Source organism: Xylocopa sonorina, chromosome 1, assembly GCF_050948175.1.
Source record: "Xylocopa sonorina isolate GNS202 chromosome 1, iyXylSono1_principal, whole genome shotgun sequence".
Taxonomy (NCBI): domain Eukaryota; kingdom Metazoa; phylum Arthropoda; class Insecta; order Hymenoptera; family Apidae; genus Xylocopa; species Xylocopa sonorina.
This window is the reverse complement of record NC_135193.1, coordinates 13,025,296-13,045,190: the sequence shown is the minus strand read 5'-3', so window position 1 is coordinate 13,045,190 and position 19,895 is coordinate 13,025,296. Positions and strand designations below refer to the sequence as shown.

Here is a 19,895-nt window from a genome sequence, read left to right as displayed (position 1 = left end):
TTAATTTTTCTCAATGTATGCCGCATTTTGTATAAGCAAATATTCCTCAAAGTGAACGATCGCACGGTGCGCTGGTTAGCATCGTCCATTAGATCTACTTGACCAAACTTTCCTCCTCCTCTTGAAGTCTCTCGATGTCCGACTTATTCATGAAATAGTAAGAGGGTTGTCGTGATTTCTGAAATTCCAAGGCGGAAATGTTACCATTGAACTTTTAGTTAATCGTTCGAACGGTGAAGTTTCTTACCAAATCCTTGGTTATTCGTTTCGCTCCTGCTTTGATAAGAATGTTACTTAATTCCTCAACCGATGGTAAACCCATTGCGTAATGTAAAGCAGTTCTTTCCAACTGAAATGGAGTGTTATAAATTTACCATTGAAAATAATTGATTTATTAAATTAATTCTTACGTTATCACCGATACGTAGAGTTCCCGGATATGTTTTCGCAATGTACTCGACTAGTTCTTCGTTTTCACGAAGCACGGCAACGTGAAGAGCGCATCTACTCATTGAATTTTTTCCCATCGCCAACAATTTTCCTCTTCCATTATTTTTATGTAACAGTTCTTTCACTTTTGCTACGTTACCCGCTCTAATTTGCTGGTGCACATCTTCGCGTTGTGTCTGTAGAAAATATACATCCTTAGTCTACAATTTTTCTCCAAGGATTTCTCCATAAATATTAATAAAAATTGTTTGTTTCATCGCGTACCACATAATTTGGAATAGACTGTAGGAATTGCACGGTTGCTTCCCGTCCTCGATCAGCAGCAATGTCCACGATGTTCGTACCTTCGTCTTCTACATCCAAAATGTGGTCGTACCCTTCCAATAATAATTCTACCAACTTTTCAGTTTCACCTACACAATTGTAATAAGTTTGTTAGAAGGAAACACCCTTCGTTTATTCATAGTGAATATTTTTCTATGCGAAACGCACCCCTTGCTGCCAAATAAGCTACGAAGCGATCGATTTCCTCGATATTTTCTCTAATGTTCGCCAATTCGGCCACGTCTCTAGCTGTTCTGTATAACTCGTCTCTGAAACCAACATTGACTTGGCTTTCTTGAAGTAAATGGAACAAGCCATCTTTTCCGTAAGATCGAATGGCGGCGAAGTGGATCACGCTTTGTCCATGTTCATCCTAAAGAAAGGAAATGTTTCATTTCTTAAAGAATTTCGTAACTAATAAAAGTTCATTGTGTCCTTAACTACGCGATAGTTGTTGATCGACGTACTCTTTTAGGATTGCTGAAAGCTGATTCGGGTACATCCGAACTTGGACTTTGTGGGTAACCAGCGTCTTCGTCTCCATTTTCGTTCTCGATATTTTCTATATTTTCTTCGGGCCGATCAGGAATGATTAACACATTCGGTTCCTAAAATATTCTCTGATTATTTCTAGTACAAAAATTGTATTTGTATTGTATTTACTTGTTGCTGAGCGCTGTTTTTCGTTTTATTTGCAAAGTTGTACAAGTAAGTGGCCAAATAAGTAACAGGGTCGTTCGGACGATTGTTGGCTACCTCTGTCAAACCTTTGATCAATGGATCCCCGAGAGCTACGACGATTTCAAATTTTCCATTACTTTCTATTTTAATTGAGTGTACAGAATTCCAGTTTATATCAACTTACACGATGCTAAATAGCGACCCTCTTCTTCTCGAAATATCGGTATGTCAACTTGAATATCATCTGAAAAACAAGTTATTTGTATTCTTTTATCTGAAAATATAAAGTGCAAAAGCGCATCGCACTTGGTTCAGTTACAATTATTTTACTAATTACAACAACTATTGAAATTCTTTCTAATTTACATTAATTGCGTTTATGTACCCCAATTAAAGCATGATGCGTTTGTAATACTTCATAAAAAGAAAGAAATGGAAGCAAACATAAAGTGTTTTACAGATCGTTCCACTCTGAAAATCGTGTTGCATACACAAGTCACAAACAAATTTACTATGCAGAAGCACATCTGTACATTAAGCGACAATAGTAGAATAAAAATCACACCGATAAGGGTGAGAGGTGGAAAAGTCTGTTTCTGTATAATAATTCACGTACAGTAGCCATTGATAAAGTTATACAGATCATTGTAATAGAATACACCAAGTTGGAAAGACATGTGCTACGCCATTTCTGTTTCGTGTGAACATCGAATTCGTGCATGACACATAAAGAAGCTCTTGACTCTTATTTCTTGTTTATCAGTTCTCTTGGATAATTTCGGTAAAATCTCTGTGGCCAATCGTCCGTTACAGGTACACGTACACATTTTACGTAGATGCGTAAGCATGGTGTCGTGCGACAACATGTCAAAGCGTTGTACCAATAACGTTCATTTTACTAACCTAATTAACAATCCAGCGTCCCTCCAAGTAGCTAATCTTTTTTATTCGTTTAATTATCGTAAGTTCTCGATGAACGAGAAATGGAATAACGTTCGCACACATCTTTCCAACGTTCCTCTCTCTTTCTCTCGAACATAGATTAAGAAGACTCTCCTATAATTTCAGTCTATAAGGATTAATTGACATTCGAACGTATTGGCTCATGAATTATCACAGAAAGTTTCCAATCGTGTAAGCGTATCGTTTTATCGTTAACAGAAAGAAAATTAGAAGCAAATGTCTGATACGATAATATGGTGGACAAGCTAATCGCTTTGGTCCCCTCCTCTCGATTAACTCTGAAAACGTTTAGCACTGGTCCGTTTTCGGAATATTCCCGCCAGCAAGCTGGAGATTTTCAACGAATTACTTATCGTCAACTCTTTCTCCAACGACAGAATATTCAGAACGGCCCTAGAGAAGTCCTGAAGCGTCTGCAGTTCGGTAATACTCAACGACTGCTGGTTCCCGATTCTGACCGTGTCGCGTCTCGCCGTTTCGCGCATACTTAATCCACGTACGACGCACAGATGCTTCAAGTGATCGTATTGCTTCGACAATTCGGGTAGCTTGACAATCACGCTGAACCTAAGGGTATTGCCAATGGCGTACGGTCGCGCGCTGAGGAAACCTAGCTTCTTGTCCCTCTTGAACTTCAGCCTTTCGTCAAGTATCACCATCACTTTTGCCAGTCTGACGTAGGCACGACCGATCAGAGCAGGTCTATTGTCGGTGGTCCGGCAAAGGATCCTCAAATGATCTTGAACGTTCACCCAGGCAGCGAGGTCTCCGGCAGACGCGACGTAAACTCCTCGTCCGTAAGGCCAATGCCTTCCATGGAGACGTTTGTCATCGTGCACCTCGAAATCCGTGATTGGCAATAATAAACCAGACGCAGCCAATTGGGCTCTGATCGGGCTTGGCTGGTCGAGAATCTCGTTAAGGGTGAAGTATGTACCGGGCTCGTCCTCGCTGCTACCTTCCGCCATCATTCCAGCAATATCTTGACTCATCAATTCGGTGGTAATTTCACGTTCCACCTGTTCCAGCTGGTTCACCGTCAGAGTCAAAGGAAACGTGTAGTTCTCAAGGTTTCTACAACATTCTATCACAGCCGCTTGAATAAATTTCGCCGGTGGATCTAGGTCATACGCCTCGATCGCCGACACAGTGACCTCATCAACGGTGTCAGAATTCTCGTCACCCTCTTCGTCCTCGTTGTAAAAGAAATTAGGCAACGGATGATCAGGCAGATCGCCGCTGGCGGTCACGCAATGAATATCTCTGATTAATGGATCGAAGAACTCGGAGAAGACTGTGTAACTCTCGTAATCCGGGGCTATCACCGACAGAGAGTCGTCCTCGTCGGTGTTGCTGACCACCGAGTAAGCGCTGCTCCCCTTGCTGGTGTAATTTGGGTTACCGTATTTCTTTAAAGCGGGCCAGATCACATCGAATAGATTGTGGTCCATGCGTGTCACACGGTGCTTGATACGATCGAATATGGGCCGTTTCAGGCAACGCCCGATCAGGGTACCGGAGTTCCCAGCTGATTTTGGTGTCATACCGTGCTTTACGCCGATCAGAAGACGGAAGCACCTCTCCAAGGTGGCTAGGATCTCTGGTTCGGTTATGTCTCGGCGCGCGGAATACTTGTCGCCTCCTGGTACTGTGTTTTCCTCGAGCGTGTACATCACCGAGACGTCCGAGGGGATGAAGAGGAACAGCCGCAGATACATTAATGAGGAAATTTGTCAATCAGGATCATTAGCAGCAATGGGAACGATAATCGCAATTTGACTATTTTTTTCATTCTGAGAAACTTTAGAATCTTCTCTAGATTTGCTACATCGTTTGAATTTAAATTTTTTCATAAGATATCCAGTTCCTATCGCGCCAATCAATTTTTTCTGTTCTCTTAGATCTCTTTTTCTGAATCGATTTGCAGCTCCTTAATTGTAGTATGAGAAGAATGATGCGATTTGAAATGATTATCGTTAAAGACGTGGTAAAACCGACATGTGTGGAAAAGCAACGTGATGGTTACTAAATAAGCGACCGTATGATTGAAAACGTAGTGTAGATCGAGTCTTCTACGTTCCGAAAGTGAAAACCTTAGGTGAAATGTTCGACGGTGCTCCGAACGATCATTATACAGTTTGAGATGGTACTCGCAAGTGCCTCGCTCGAAATGAAATACCTTTGTCGGTTAACATCTCGTCGGCGAGATTCTCGTTAGCCCCGAAATCACGGAGGAGCGATTTGTGTGAGAATTCTGACTGGTTTTGCTTGTAATAGTCCGCTTTTTGTCCGAACTAGACGAATAACGATCTCATATTGTTTATCAATTTATTTAATTTTATATTAATAGATTTAATAATGTTATGGAATACTTGCATTATCTTGAACCAAAGGGTTAGCGCCCAAATGAAGCAGAAGGTTGTAGTAATGCCCGTTGTCTGCGAGGGTGGCCGCGTAGTGCAATGGTGTCCGTCCATCAAGATCGATTGCATGCGCGGTTTCTGGAAACCTGCCTGCCAGATACCTAAAGAGAATATGAAAAATTAACTGGGCCAAAGACAGGAATCGATGAAACTTCATTGGAACCCGACGCGAGCTGGCTTATAATTTTTTCATCGTTTTTAATCTCCTATTCCACGGAAATTTCGCGAACTTTCTAATAGCAATTGCAATGCGGAACTTTGCACACGATTATCAGTCTTATTGTGACGGGCAATTTAGTTCGCATGAAGTCTACTCTGGAAGTCGATACCAGAATTCATATTTCATGGAGATTGATGCGTTGTTAATAACAGTAACGAAAGAAATGGTATTAAGTAACGAGCTAAAATGAAAGAAACATTACATTTTAACGATAAGTTAAAGAACGGCAAGATTTGCATCAGTTTACCTGATAATAGTGGTGTTACCAAATACGACTGCAACGTGAAGGGGTGTTGAACCGTGTGGCGATGATCCGTCCCTTGCAACTGCAAATTTACGACGATCCAAGGCACTTTGTAGGTCCCTCAGGTTCCCTTCCCGGGCTGCCATATGCACGGCATGTATTTTACCCTGAAATAATTAGCGAGAGTATCGCAGATAACAGTTTTAATGAAATTCTAACCGAAACTCTTAATCTCGTTTAATAAATCAAGTCCGGTCGATCGTACAACTAAGCAGAATCTCTGTATCGTCAATTAAGAAATTAGCAAAAAACAAGGAGGGATCCACGCCCATAAAAGCGAGGTGTAGAAAATAAGTTTGTTACGCGAAATACCATGTAAGAGGGGACACGATCGATGAATGCCTGCAATTCATGATTCCCCGAATGACGGCCGACTAATCTTCTTCCCTCCCCATTCAACACCAACGTGGCCAATTGCTCCATGTTCCCGTTCTCCAGCAGCTTCTCGATTTCCGGATCCGCTGTCATGCTGCCCTCGTTTAGCTCTGTCTCCGGAGGTTCCTCGTGCTCTCCGACGATCACCTGCTAATCATGTAACGTCCAGGTGCAAAACCATGCGCACGGACGACACGTACCGATCGATACGGGAAAATATTAATCATACGTAGCAATCTAGACACCCGCAAATCGATCGTTCCCCTATTCTGTGTCTCTCCCAGTTTCTCTGTGCGTGTGTGCGCGCGTTGATGCCCGCGGGAAACACGATCGACGCCCGAACGAATTGTTTGTTTGTCGATTCGCAAGTGTCTTTAGCGTCGCTTCGTTTCGATAGATGAATGGTAAATTGGACGACTGAAATTTTTTTTAGAGTTAGTTTTTGAATCAATTAAACGTCAAGAATACCACTGATTCTGACTTGGCCGAATTCAATAATAAAAAAAATAACGTATCATAAAATGATCGAGAAAAGTTTTAGGTACGTGAAATGAAACGTTCGAATTTCCACGGTCTGAAATGAAATTGATGAGAAACGAATGTACATGCTGGTGCGTTTGTCTGGGTCTGTTAGCGTGCAGAAGTTATATAACAGGAGTTCTTTACTCAGTTATTTATTTATTGTTATATATTTGTGCGTGACAAAGAACATACTGTAAGTATAATATCTCCATATCGATCGTTCCTTACTTCCGCTACAAATGATGTCCTAATTATATCCTGTCTTACAACCACAAACATAAATTGCTCGCTATACCTACGAGGTTCGTTGGCTATACACGAACGACTAATCAAAACCTAGGATCTAGCCATTTTTTATGCCCCTTATAACTCTCCCACTGGATGTTAACTATATAAGATCACATATAGTAATACTACTTATATTATACCTTACTTTTCGCGCAATCTTGTATGTCTTGTTATAAGTACGTATCTGTTATTTTGTGCTAGGGAGTCCCAGAAAAAATCGTTTCGTCTAAGAGTTAGGATGACTGTACCTGATCTTCGTCGTTTCCTGGATCATCGACACCCGAGTCACCTGTGCTCGGTTCGTTCCTCTCTTCTTGCTCCGCTTTGCCTTCTTCCTCTTGCTCGGCAACCTCTTCAGTTTTCGTAGCTTCCTCAGTGTTCTTGGGGTCTTCTTTAGTTTCCTCGGCGTCGTTTTCATTTTCTGGTTCCTCTGCTTTCGTCTCTTCCGCTTCGTCTTCAGGATTTGCACTTTCTTCGGTCTCCTGCTTCGGTGTGCCTGTTACCACGTCATCGTCGGAAGATCTCTCCTCTGTGTCCTCGGGCTTCGTTTCTTCTTCCGCTTCTTCGTCGTTATTTTCTACGTTCTCTGGTTCTATAGGGTTTTCTGGGTTCTCTGCGCTTTCCACGTTCTCTGCGTTCTCTGCCTCTTCTGTATTTTCTGTGTTTTTTGTATCTTCTACAGTTTCGGTATTTTCAGCGTTTTCTCCCTCTGCCGGGTTTTCTTCTGCTTCTTTTTGATGATCTTCTTCGGTGCTTTTTAACTGTTTCGTTGCAAATGATCTTTTTTTAGATATGGGGGTGCACTTTAAGTAAATTATTTTATTCTATTTTTGATGTGTAATTCTAGGAGACTGAGGAACAGGATTGCTTTGCAAAATTGCCAAAATGTAGGTTTAAGTATCTATTGTCATACCTGTTCCATGGATCTACTGACGTTTTTTGTTGCCGATTCGGCACTGCCGAATGCGCTGTCAATATCAGCACTGCTGACTTTCTTCATCCCTCTTAATACAGCTTCCTCTCCTTCTAGAATCCTCCAGTCCCAATATTTGGGATACGACGTCCCAGCAACTCGGGGTGCTTCCGGTATCACCATCAACAGCGACTGGTCTATGTCCGAGGGTCGATTTTTGTAGAAAGCTGGTGCTTTTTGTCTCTGATTAGAAAGTTTCACATGTCAATATAATTTGATGCGAATAGTACGAAATATCCTTAAAAGAATCTTCATACAAATATAACAATATTATTCATAGTTGTTATTTCAACTCTAAAAAAAGTTGAATGCGTGGATGAAACACTCACATTGTCCAATTTACTTTCATCCGCTCCATATTCCGCTAATAAATTATACAAAACTCCATTGTCCTTTGCTGCAGCTGCGTAATGCAATGGTGTCTTTCCATCGTTATCTTGCGCCTCTACAACGACAGGATACCTGGCAAGGATCTCCCTTGCGATTTCTGTATGGCCTAGCCCAGCAGCCTATAATCAAGTAATTATATCAAATATTTCAATATGCAAAGAAGAGAAAAAGTTAAGGTTGTACCTTATGCAAGACATTTAAACCATTACTATCTTTGCCGCAAAGAACGATGGGCGATGTAGTGTCCACCTTGTTTCTAAGTCCTTCTAAGTCATTATTTACCGTGGCTGCGTGTACGTCTTTTACAGTACCCTATAATAGAGCGTTTTATGCGACCCAAAAATACTTTGAAAATAATCTGAATAGTTTTCTTCATTTAATCGTGTATATGTCTAATACCAACCATTATAAAGGGTACAGCTTCTAGAAACCTTTTTACTCGAGGGTTGTTGCTGGTCTCCATACGCAGCCTGTTCCCATGGCCCTCCCATAGAACTTGTTGCAGTTTCCCAATGTCTCGATTGTGTATCCATATTCTTATATTGGAAGGTTTGAAATCCAAGTCTAGAACAACATATTTGGTTAATTATAGTTCATATTTCAGCCTCTTTCCTCTTTTGTTTGTTCTCCTTCGCCCTGTTTTTGGTTCGATCGATAACCTAGTTTAGCGTGTTTGATGAGAATTCTCATTAAAGAAGAGTGCGTGAGTGTCACCTATGTATACCAAAGGCTTACAACCCTTTATTCGATTAAAATGTTAAATTTACAAGATATCTAAAAAACTATAATAGCGAATAAAATTTGTTGTAATTATATGAATTTGTACGAAACAAAAACTACAATATCGTATCCTTTTCTCGGGCATAACCGACTCGTTAAGATTTCACGAGTTACGAGATTCGCAACTATACATCGCGTGTTGGAACAATGAGATAAATATTTTAAGCACTCGGAAGATTCCCTTTTCACAGTAAATATTGATTTTCTAATTTAGTACGTTTGCTGTTTTGCTGCAATTGCGTACCATACTCTTTACTTAGGTTCCCACTAATCGCTCGTAAGTTCATTTGTACATATTACAGTGATAAGAATATTATAAATTGACAATTTTTACGCAGTTTCGAAATATCATTCGTAGTGGTTTAAGTAAGTAAATATCATCCGAGAAACATTAATCACCAATGATGAGTCAGTGATTTTTATGTATCTCTAATAGTACAATAACTCCGGGGAAGTCACACGAGATATCTAGTTTACTCGTGTAACCAAAAGTTACATTGATAGCGGTATTACGCGTGTACCACTTGCTGTAACTACTCAATCAACGTGACGAAATAGATCTTGATGTTGTTTAGAAAAGTCACTCGTAATGATGCAGGTAAATAAATGTCGTACGATAAACATTCACCATTATCAGTGAGTCACCGACTTTTACGCAACGCAGGGGAATAACGCCGAAGAAGTTACACGAGATATCTCGTGCACGCGTGCAACCAAAAGTTTTATTGACAGTGGCGTATAAGGAAAACTGATACAAAAAATTAGAAAATGATGATAATAACAATTAAATGACAAAATTAATAAATCTGTTGCGTACTGTTACTGCGAATTAAACGGTCTGAACTTTTAACAGAAGCTTAGCCTAACTCCTAAATGTAACAAACGTATCAGAAACATAAAGCACGTTAAATCGATTTAAATAAAACTATAATAAGCATACACGAGCGTGGTGTAATGTTTTATTTAGACGTGGATTGCGTGTTCCACCGATCGATTAATAAATTTTTGAAAAGCAGGCAGAGTGCACGGACCCCGTCACTCGCTGATACGTTTACACTGTACGTATCCAGCGCTTTCTTGGTAAATAGATCAATCAATGTAGACGGAAATGCTGGTGCACACTGTACCTATGCATTGCACGTAAAGCGTTGCTCGCACGAGTAACCACGTAAAACACCGTCTACTTATAATAGGTTAATACAACACCGAGGTCTGTCATTTTTAGCGTGATCCCGACGCCAGCCTTGTTAATTCATTGACGGACGTCTATTAATATTCAGAGTGGTACGATGTTGTTCAGCTGAAGTCTTTTTCAAGTCAAGGAAATGTGAACATCCTATATATGAACATCCTAATTCAATTTCTGATAGATATGGATGCTCGACTACTTTTGAGTAATTCACAAAATTCGACATTCAATCGTGAGATTTGACTTTACGTTAAGAGACAAAATTTATTTCTTGCCAAGTGTCCTTCTAATCGTTGTAACGCGTTCAAGACTTCCACGAATTGTCATTTTTGAAGGCTCTTGAATTATTCCCAGTTCGATCGATCGTAACAGTTTTCCTTGCTTTACGAATGTATGAAGTTCTATCGATTTTTCCGGGTCATTACCGAGAAGATTCCATAGGGTATAAGTCAAGGAATCTACAGCCATCGAGGATGGAGACTGAGCGAAGTACACAGCTTTCTTGCAAGGCTGTCACTAATTTATTTATTAAGGCATTTTTAATTGATTCATACGCTCTCGAATGTCGATCATCCGACTGAAATATTAAAAATGTGAAGAATTTTGAGTAACCTACAGCGTTGTAATTAAATAGCCTCTGAAAGATCGAAACTGTCCTAGGAAATAGAATCAGATATGATAAAACATACCCTGTGTCCACAGATAAGGATAAATAAATGGAAGATAAATATAGGTTACCGTGTACATAATTATGAATATAATTGTAACAAATATTAGTCACATATTTGCTTATTTAAAGGTAGACTTTGATGCCTTCTAAATGATATGCTTGTCTTTTGTCACGATGTAAATGATAAAGTTCGCGAGACAATTAACGTAAAGGTTTAATTATAGTTACTTACTTTCTCTGCCAGAGCTGGTTCTCCGACGCGACATATTTTCCGCTTCCGGTAACTCGATTTCCGAGCTGTGCTCTAGATAGTAAGCCGCTGGATTACCCTTTCTGTCGCAGATACTCGCGTCGCAATCGTTTTCTATGAGAACATCCCAAATTGCGTCGGAATCCTTGCAAGCAGCGCAGTAGTGCAATGCTGTCCTACCTTCCTAAACAGTGGAGACACAAAATCCGAATTGAAATCTTAGCCGTCCACGAAGTCTGCAATTTTCTATTTCCCATATCTTCTTTCTTATTTCTCGTGAAACCGGCATTTGGAGGAAAATAAAGATTAACCTGAATCTTCGGAACACGTCGACTGATTTCGTCCGTCTGGTTGCACACTGACCCGTAAAATGAAACGCGTCCAATTAGACGTGTTCCAGATCGAACATTATCTAAACCATTCCCATGAACGATCTCCCTCGTCAGGGTGAGTTTAGCAAGCAGTGATTTCCAGCAATAAAAGGCGTGACGACCATTAAGAAATGAATATCCCGGAGTAACAGCGATGTAAAACGCGAAGTCGGCGACGGTTATAACACGAATATAAGGGTCGAATCGTGATCAAGGGTAGGTAAGGGGTGAGAAGCTGGCGTTTGCCATATAAGAGGCGCTGCGTGCGCCTGGACACGAAGTCTGATGACTGTAGGGAAGAACAGGTGGTTTACACTTTGATATTAGCCGCGTCACGCGATGCTGGGAATACGACGGTCACGTACGAAAAATGACTTTTCGATTATTCAGCAGTAGGACGTTTTCGCAAGAAGGACGAACACCATCGTCACGACACGATCGCGATGTCTCTACGGTCTTACAAATGATACCTGGACAATGTAATTACTTTCTAAATATAACAACATATAATACAGTACGAAAGCAAAAGGATAAAGATATTTAAAACTGAAAGGATATTGGATAACGAAAGTTACTTTATCTTTCTGTTGAACGGTGATGGGATAATTTTGCACCAGCCACTCAACGATGTCCTGATGGTCGTAATACACCGCTTTGTGAAGTAAAGGAGTACCAGCCGAATCTTTCGCGATCGCCAATTTCTTTTTAGGTTCCTCTGATATAAGTTTCTGCGTTTCTGTCAGAGAACCGCGCGAGACTGCTTCGTGCACGTTGAATATTTTCGTCTGAAATTTTTATAGAATTTTCTAATTGCTCAAAATATAAATGATTTTCATTTCTCTGCGTTTCATTGCGAATCGTATGATAAAATAGTACCAAATAGTTCGGGAGTCCCCTTAGGAAGACTCTAGTTCTGAGATCCGGCGAATGTTCACCTAACAGACGCGACCCACGTCCTTCCAAAACGACATGTTCTAGTTTCTCGATTTCACCCCGTTGCAGCCACGATTTCAACGTTGTAGGGTTCATCTGTGCCTGGGAATTAAATATAGGAACAGTTATTAAAATATCCGAGAAACTTGTCATAGGAATATATATAAATTATGTAATCCTTGTTATGACGCGATAACATATCTATAGTTCATGGAACACTTGCTATTGATTCTCCATCAAGCTTATCAAACCAAAGCTGTGTATGTTCAAGTTCATATTGATGCGCAAATTATTCAGCGCGGCATCATTCGTTAACAAATTTTTTTTAGAATATTGTTAGTGAAAGCAGTAAAATGATTATTCTTTTCGTAGAGAAATTGTAAACTGTGATTATTAATTTATCTACAAGTTTAACCACAAACTCCTAGCTCTTTGAATGATATGGATCTTACTTAAAATTCCTAACAACGAAAGTCTTATAAAAAAGTTCTAAATATAAATTTATTATTAAGGAGAAATGAGACCTTCCTCTTCCTTAAAACGAAACACTTTACATTTATTTCTGGACGTTTTTATTGCAATACCCAAGTGTTGAATCTGCAAAACAGTTGCTGTTAACATAGCTCTCATAGTATTCATAGGTTCTCAGAGCTCTTTTCAATAATAACACTTCCTTGAACTTCTATTTTAAATGGTCATTAAAAAATCTAAATTTCAAATTAGAACTAAAATGATTCGTATCATTTTAAGGCCATTGGTTTCATAGTAAAAAAGTGAACGAAAATGATTATTCTTTTTTGTCAATTGATATTAATTCCTTTAATAAATCTTCCAAAAGCTCGTGTACACATTCTTTTATATATTATATATATGTAATAAAATTGCAAAATAAAAATTGTGGAGCATCGCTATACGTGCACGTGCTACTGGTTGAAACGGCGTGACTTCACTTTATCCTCTTGCAAAGGTAAGCGGTGATTCCCCCGAGGTATATAAGAACACGTGGACAGCTCGTTTCTTCTTTTTTTTTCATTGTAAATAGAAAACAATTTGTAAAACGTATAATTTTTGCGATGATAAGATGATATGGTGTTATTAAAGTTATGACAGGAAGCATAGTCGTGTGATTAGCTTCACCATTGATTACAACAGTTTACTTTTAATTAGAAGCGTTCTTATATTATAAACAAAGGTAAAACAGACTTAAAATAAAGTAACTAATACGAAATGTATGCGGTATATGTACATCGGTGTGCAGTAAGCAAACGTGCGTGTGAAACCATCAACGTGAGAAGCTTGTGCATCTTTCACCTATTCTCGATCTTATCTCTGTTGATCTACCAGCCATTTCGTGGTCCTCGAGTAATTACCTGGTCCACTTCCGGTCACCAAACGCTTGTCATAGCGAAGTCATAATTCGCTGCACGATGCAACACAGGGGAATGGCAAGAAAGGAAATGAAAATGAATCGCGATCGGAAAAGAGGACGTGCGATGCAAGAAAGCGTCGCGGGGCGAATGAAGTCGATGCCAAGCGTCGCGACGCCACCTGTGAACTCGTTTCTATAGAATTCATCGGATGATCGAGACTGGACGTTCGGTTTAGATAGTTAGATAAACTGGGCGAACGTGAATAATCCCAGCAGTGAGGTAACTCTCAAATTATTGAAAGCAAGAGAAAGTCCCGAGGAAGGTTAGAAAATAACGGAATCTAACTTTCAAATTACTTGTCAAAGTTGTAAATAATGTGGTCTGAATTATACGGAGTTCCGTGAACTCCGTGTGAGAATTGTCCCTTTTAATTCCTTGTCTGTTCTACTTGTCTTACCTGTCCCACTTATTCTACTTATTCTACTCCTTCCCCTTATACCACTTTTCCTAATTATTTCATTTATTCTACTAATTAACACTTTTTCTCTCTTTCTCTGAAACATTGTTTATTCATATCTTCTCCTGTAACTGTATTTTCTTTCTATCTATAGAATATACTAATATGTTTCTTTCAGTTCAATAATTTTCCTTCTTTAATGGAATATGAAATAAGTAAATGTATTTAAGGAAATGCGATAAAGCCAGAATGACACAACTAGAAATCGTATATCCTTGAGTCCCCGTCAGAGCGACTGAAAAAATTACACGAGGCCAACATGTACTAGCTGCCTAGGTGAACTCCCTTCGAATCGGATTACTTTAGACTGTCTAACAATTGTAATCTATACTACGCTTTAAGTTAAAGTTGCTAAGCGAAAAATAAATACTCGGGGAACACTCGCAAAAGGGATACGTTATCCATCAATGTTCCTTGCATTATTATTACTACAATTATCTTGTTGACATTTTAAAAGAATCACTTATTCCTTCCATATTTAACGAGTTTCTGTATATTTACGTACATTCTTTGCATTCCTTTTTGTAAATATGTTTTATACACGATTGCAACATTGTGTCTCTCCTTAATGAGAAAAATCCAGGGGCTGAGCCACGTATCTCTGTCATTGTTAGACGCTGCCCGATAACTATTGAGTTTTATATTTAATAACCGATAGTTTTGTAAATTTGTTAGTCACTAATCGATTTTCCCCGCAATAGTGACACACCGATCACTTATGTTGCGTGAATCTTGAATCCTGTCATCATTAACGAGATAAGCGATCATTAAACAGTAGAATGGGCGGGGAATACTCGCGTTAGCTGTTTGAAGTTGAAGATTCATTTGATTGTAAGTACATGATGTTTGAATTATTAAAGAAATCACGATTGCTCGATGGGTGTTAAATGCACTCGATTAAACAAATATTGATGACGATATCCGTGCGGTGTGCGTGTTGCAAATTAAAGATTGTGTACACATCTAACGTGCCACGTTCATATAATAACACGTAACGATTGTAAGTTGAAAGTTTCGTTAAAATGTAGACTACATTTTGTCGTGCATGATTTAAGTCAACGAACCATTTTTTTATCCTTTAATTTGCACCATTCTCATTAAAAATTTTGCAGCTAGTAGTCTCCCAACGGACGGTTTCCCGTTTATATTACATTGTAAAAAATGTCCCAACAAAGCACGTACGAAAGCTAAGGTGTCTGTTGGTCGACTGGTAGCGAGTAGTTTTCCACGTGTCCCAGTGAAACACAGTTTTTATTATTCAACACGACTATGGCACAATATCACCTATGCACAGACAGTAATGAAGCTTTATGGTCAATGCGACTCTTCTCTCAAAGGAAATTAATTTACGAGCTTATTTTATCATAAAATATCATGTCGCTATAAAAAAGAAATATTTTTAGTACGAATATATTACGTAAAATAAATAAATTCTTAATTAACATTTATATGGTATCTGTGATATGAAAATTTGTTTGGATTTTTTACTTATTTGTTCCACGGAATATTATTGACTTATGGTGACTGTTAAAACGTGTATTAAACAGGCAAGGACTTCATATCGAAGTAGCGTAGACGGAAAAACGGTTTAAACTCTAGGAAAGTTAACGTGTACGCTACTTCTCTATAATTGATCGCTACAAAGTTTTTAACCTCGTTATGTAAGCCTATCTATCTTTAATTCTGAACAATATCGAACGCGGCGAAGCAGTTATTACGAAGTCACAGAATGACATTTTCATTTTCGATTTCTGATGAATGGACAAATTTCAACACCTGACTCCTCAGCAAACGCGACGTCTTTCATGAATTCCAGTAACAGAATTAGTCGCCATATCGACGTACTGTGTGACTATCTTATATTGTAACATCATTTGCCACTGCAATCATTTGTGATTGACAAGATGGAGAAAAAGATATTAATTTTTTCGTTTATACTGCTGTTCCTTTCGTTCACCTTCGCTAATGGTAATCGAATAACAATTTTCTATATCTCTAGTTTTATTTGTACTTTGTGTATTTTTCTGGTACAAGTTACAATTTCTTCAGAAGAAGGTTCGACCAGCGCTGGACTTGGTTGCAATGGTCGTGCTTATTATAATGTGAGCCTTACGGCGTATTATCCTGATTTTAATAGTGACGACAGAAGTGACTACTTGGACGTCAGGATGGAAGAGTTAAGATCGCTACAAGTTTGTGTCGAATTTATTTCTGTCAAATTTTACTTTCGTTTCTCTCAAAAATATTCGTCTACTTCATTGTTGTTAGGATTTTCTTGATGACCGTGCTGAATTCGTGACCGTTGCCATGGATCTCGATTCAGGAATACTATATGGCACAAAACTGTGTATTCCTGAATTGAACGCAAAATTCTTACGACAAATTCCGCTTCAGGTACCGCAGATTTAAAGCTGAATACAATACCCTCGTTATAATTACGCTTTATTTTTTAGGCTAGAGACAGAAGCCATTACGAGGACGTTAAAACAAATTCACCTGACTTTTCTCACGTGGATATTTGCGTAAGAACGGAGGAAGATACTTACGACAATTCAGTGAATGGCATCGTCACTCTTTACATGTAGCTACTCGAAGGAACAATGCATTGTAATTTTTAAAAGTAGTACACACGAGATCATACAACTGAAACAATTATTTATATTTTTTTTAATATTTAAATACATTATACATGTAGTACAGTGCATAAAGTACACTGTAAAACAATTTTCTCTGTGCATGCTAGAATTCAACTATTAAATTCGCGACCAGTGAGGCCAAGTTTGGATTAATTCGTAGAGACTATCTCCTGGGCAGATAGTCGATGTCGTTTGTCGATGGCCAAGTAAAGTGTAGTTTTCTTGTATTTTTCCAATGGCTACGCCGTACGAGATCAAATCTTGAACCGCTTTTATCGCAGCTGCATTTGGAGTATGACCTGTATACGGATTATTGACAATGCAATGAAAATAATGTTTGCGAATTCTAGAGGAACAGTGGTTCGTCATAAATTATATAACAATAGTCTTACCAACGAAATTGCCGATAATACAAATTCCAATGCTTTTTGCGTTATAAGGTGTCGAGTGTGCACCGTGCTTGTCCCATCCTCTTCCTTCGTAAATGTTCCCGTCCTCTCCGACCAAAAATTGGTAGCCTATGTCTGACCAGCCGTTATTATCCATGTGCTCTTTCTAAGTATAATATATTGATAATTAAAGTAGTATCTCAGATGAAGAATTTCGCGTTTTGATGATACTAATAAGGTGATCGATTAATTACCTGGAAACTTCTCACTCTGGCTTGACAAATCGCTTGAGTCGTGCAACTATCGCTTGCCGCATGATGAATTATAACAAATGGCGGTGGATTCACTTTAAGATTTCGTATGATCCCCTTTGGCGATTTGGCTCCCCATTCCGACCTCGATATTATCTTGGGACGGACTACACGATGTTAAAATAAAATGATACATTAACGTTTCTTCGAATCTATCTTCTTCCAATGATTTGGTTAATATGTTATTTAAATTTGGCGACTGGAAAAAAACATTTCAGAGAAAGAGTGTGTCAGTACGCTTTCATTTAATCAATAAAAAAATAACAACTTTTCTCTGAAAGATTGGATCTGGTGTGTAATTCACGGCCACGACGAATTGCTTTTTTTTCAAACACCGTGTTAAACGAACAGTGTCATCGTACTGACGTAACAGTAATTGTTAGGCTTTCGAGCGGCACACTTCCGTTAAGAACTCGCCAATCTAGTTGATGAATCGATTATTCGGGGAATCACATGCAAATCGACGGACAATTAAACAAGCGATGACGCTGCGATAATAAACAAGCATTCTTGATATTATTTATTGAAAATAACTGTTATTTCGTTCGAGAGGAGATCCTAATGAATCGACTCGAAGATTACGGACAACGCGAAACAATTGCACTAATCATCGACACTGCACACTGCTACGACACTGTGATTTTCAAGAAAGTACTAATTTATTTATTTAATACCAGGTGTCTCGTGGACAGCAGCAAGCAGCACTTGGCAGCTGCAGAGTAACAGAACCGCTATTAACTTCATCTTCTTCATTGAGACTGAGACGAACTGAAGCTGCAGCTAATAAACACTAAAAAGTCATGCGTCATAATTTCTGATCTTTGACCGCAAGATTACGAGAGGGTATTCCTCGTATGTAAATAAAATTCGCTTTCCGATTCTGTATCGTTTCTGAAATTAGATGCATTTGAATATATGTACGCTGCTGATGAAAAATATGAGAACTTTATAAAAAACGTAAAGAAATCGGTCAAGAACTTTGCCAAATATTATGCATGCCGTTCGGTCAGTAATTTGTTAGATATCTTATTTGTACTGCCATTCAACAATTTGGAGCATGAGGATACTTCAGGCTTTTGATGAATATGTTTCCTTTAATTTACCGTATCTTAATTGGTTCCACGCACGCTGACTGTGAATTCTGTTATTCAAGATTTCTAGGAAACATAAAAGTGTAGTCTGTGTGTGATTATGATCATGAAAAACACAAAATTTCGTCTCACGTATTAATCTTTTATTTTCTATAGGAACAAAAACTTACATAAGGTTTGCACTTATGCAATAAGCTATACTGTACAAGAAATAAATCAGTGTTATCGTGGCTTACACTCTGCAATACCGAAATTAAGAAGGAACTGCGAACATTTAATAACGACAAGTAAGAAATAATTATAATCAACATTCGCATATCTACGCGGAAAGATAATAATCGTTTATCTATATTTCATCGGGTCTACGCACTTGAAATAGATTCATTTAATAAATAAATCGCGATTAAAGAAATAACGATACTTTTTACAATTGTTGCGTTATCGTTAATTGCAACTTTACTGAAAAACGCGATACAGCGAAATTTTCAAGCATGACATACAAACGTTTGACCATAAAAATCAAAGAAATTTTGTCAATTTCATCTCTTAATGTGAAGGTTCAGCGTTATATGTAGGCGAAGTGAAACTCCTTTCCGTAGTCGTCGTCAAATTTGAAAATATTGGTACAGGCGCGTCAGTCCATCGCGGATGCGTTTGGACGTACTTGTAAAATGTTGTTCCTGGGCAAAGGGTGTTTCTAACTTGTCGATGTCCTACAACGTGGTAATCTTCGCTTATTTTGCCAAGTGACACTCCATAATCGATCAAAGCTTTCACTGCATTCAGAGCTTTATCGTTTGGAAGAAAATCTGCAGAAAAAGTCATATCGTTAATTTTATTATTTTTTTAATCGAACGATACGTTGAATTAGGAACGTGAATGAATTAATGAAATATTTTTTAATTATCCTATTCGCCAAGAAACTTGAAACTTCCTTGGAAATTTTTACTCATAATGATTTGAACATTTTTGAATAGATTTTTGAAATATTTCAAAAGATTACTGACCGCTAAAGTCACCGATGACACATATTCCAATGCTCTGGGTGTTGTAACCAGGTGCATGTGCGCCGACGTAATCCCAGCCTCGACCCTCGTAAACGTTTCCATCTTCACCAACGACGAAACTGTAACCAATGTCAAACCATCCACGATTGTCTATGTGTAAATTTTGGTAGCTCCTGACGATGGCAGAGCAACCATTCTCGTCGAAGCAGTATCGAGCTATTCCTCCGTGATGGATCACCACATAAGGTGTTGGCGTTACTTTCATAGGCTCCCTATCCACTGGTGGCCTAGCTCGCCATTCTCTTCTGTTCACAATACGTGGAATCTCTGTGTCCAATTAGAATAATGTATATTTAATTTTTCAAATTGTTGTACAGTTAGCGTGTAAGCTTGAAAGAGGAACGCAATGGGAACGTGGAAGATTTGACTCGATTTAAAGGAAATTGGTTAAACGAGATTAAGCGTATA

At 38.7% G+C, this 19,895-nt stretch overlaps 4 protein-coding genes across 8 annotated transcripts in view; 1 reads left to right on the top strand and 3 right to left on the bottom strand.

Moving 5' to 3' along the window:
- Positions 1 to 44: 44 nt before the first annotated feature.
- On the bottom strand, positions 45 to 15,214 carry LOC143428077 (uncharacterized). 5 transcript variants are annotated; one of them, XM_076902714.1, is made up of 22 exons: positions 15,176 to 15,214; positions 12,050 to 12,208; positions 11,749 to 11,958; positions 10,785 to 10,986; positions 8,317 to 8,477; positions 8,097 to 8,225; positions 7,853 to 8,032; positions 7,464 to 7,706; positions 6,799 to 7,311; positions 5,678 to 5,890; positions 5,309 to 5,472; positions 4,795 to 4,942; positions 4,598 to 4,712; positions 2,768 to 4,066; positions 1,640 to 1,699; positions 1,438 to 1,565; positions 1,242 to 1,382; positions 943 to 1,147; positions 715 to 863; positions 411 to 626; positions 248 to 349; positions 45 to 178 (listed from the first exon to the last, which is right to left on the bottom strand). In XM_076902714.1, the coding sequence occupies exons 2-22, from the start codon at positions 12,200 to 12,202 to the stop codon at positions 95 to 97; spliced, it is 4,815 nt and encodes a 1,604-aa protein (XP_076758829.1). In that variant the 5' UTR covers positions 12,203 to 12,208; positions 15,176 to 15,214; the 3' UTR covers positions 45 to 94. The 5 variants fall into 5 exon arrangements, with proteins under 5 accessions (XP_076758829.1, XP_076758809.1, XP_076758818.1 ...); XM_076902694.1 differs by lacking the exon at positions 15,176 to 15,214 and adding an exon at positions 15,058 to 15,172; XM_076902703.1 differs by lacking the exon at positions 15,176 to 15,214 and adding an exon at positions 13,477 to 13,603.
- LOC143428346 (uncharacterized) lies at positions 1,919 to 16,613 on the top strand. The gene is made up of 4 exons (XM_076903144.1): positions 1,919 to 2,268; positions 16,043 to 16,185; positions 16,262 to 16,387; positions 16,447 to 16,613. The coding sequence occupies exons 2-4, from the start codon at positions 16,162 to 16,164 to the stop codon at positions 16,576 to 16,578; spliced, it is 282 nt and encodes a 93-aa protein (XP_076759259.1). The 5' UTR covers positions 1,919 to 2,268; positions 16,043 to 16,161; the 3' UTR covers positions 16,579 to 16,613.
- A 54-nt stretch (positions 16,614 to 16,667) lies between these two features.
- Pgrp-s2 (peptidoglycan recognition protein S2) lies at positions 16,668 to 18,133 on the bottom strand. Its single transcript, XM_076903131.1, has 4 exons — positions 18,004 to 18,133; positions 17,273 to 17,436; positions 17,022 to 17,184; positions 16,668 to 16,928 (listed from the first exon to the last, which is right to left on the bottom strand). Exons 1-4 carry the CDS (start codon positions 18,080 to 18,082, stop codon positions 16,747 to 16,749), a joined length of 588 nt encoding a protein of 195 aa, XP_076759246.1. The 5' UTR covers positions 18,083 to 18,133; the 3' UTR covers positions 16,668 to 16,746.
- Positions 18,134 to 18,966: 833 nt separating this feature from the next.
- LOC143424577 (peptidoglycan-recognition protein SC2) overlaps positions 18,967 to 19,895 on the bottom strand; it is a 209,317-nt gene continuing 208,388 nt past the window's right edge. The window contains exons 3-4 of the mRNA XM_076896763.1: positions 19,428 to 19,754; positions 18,967 to 19,229 (exon numbers count right to left, since the gene is read on the bottom strand). Of these exons, the coding sequence (XP_076752878.1) occupies positions 18,967 to 19,229; positions 19,428 to 19,754 (590 nt within the window). The remainder of the gene's footprint in view (positions 19,230 to 19,427; positions 19,755 to 19,895) is intronic.

Excerpts from the sequence above, each read along its gene's own strand:
- LOC143428077 (XM_076902694.1), bottom strand. Across the intron at positions 7,707-7,852 it reads ATGAAAGTAAATTGGACAAT|AGACAAAAAGCACCAGCTTT; the intron begins GTGAGTGTTTCA and ends CTTTCTAATCAG. Across the intron at positions 1,383-1,437 it reads AAAACAGCGCTCAGCAACAA|GAACCGAATGTGTTAATCAT; the intron begins GTAAATACAATA and ends AGAATATTTTAG.
- LOC143428346 (XM_076903144.1), top strand. The coding sequence starts at position 16,162 with ATGGAAGAGTTAAGATCGCTACAA. Across the intron at positions 16,186-16,261 it reads AAGAGTTAAGATCGCTACAA|GATTTTCTTGATGACCGTGC; the intron begins GTTTGTGTCGAA and ends CATTGTTGTTAG. Across the intron at positions 16,388-16,446 it reads TACGACAAATTCCGCTTCAG|GCTAGAGACAGAAGCCATTA; the intron begins GTACCGCAGATT and ends TTTATTTTTTAG.
- Pgrp-s2 (XM_076903131.1), bottom strand. The coding sequence starts at position 18,082 with ATGAAGAAGATGAAGTTAATAGCGGTTCTGTTACTCTGCAGCTGCCAA. Across the intron at positions 17,437-18,003 it reads TGCTGTCCACGAGACACCTG|TCCGTCCCAAGATAATATCG; the intron begins GTATTAAATAAA and ends AACATCGTGTAG. Across the intron at positions 16,929-17,021 it reads TATTATCGGCAATTTCGTTG|GTCATACTCCAAATGCAGCT; the intron begins GTAAGACTATTG and ends ATCCGTATACAG.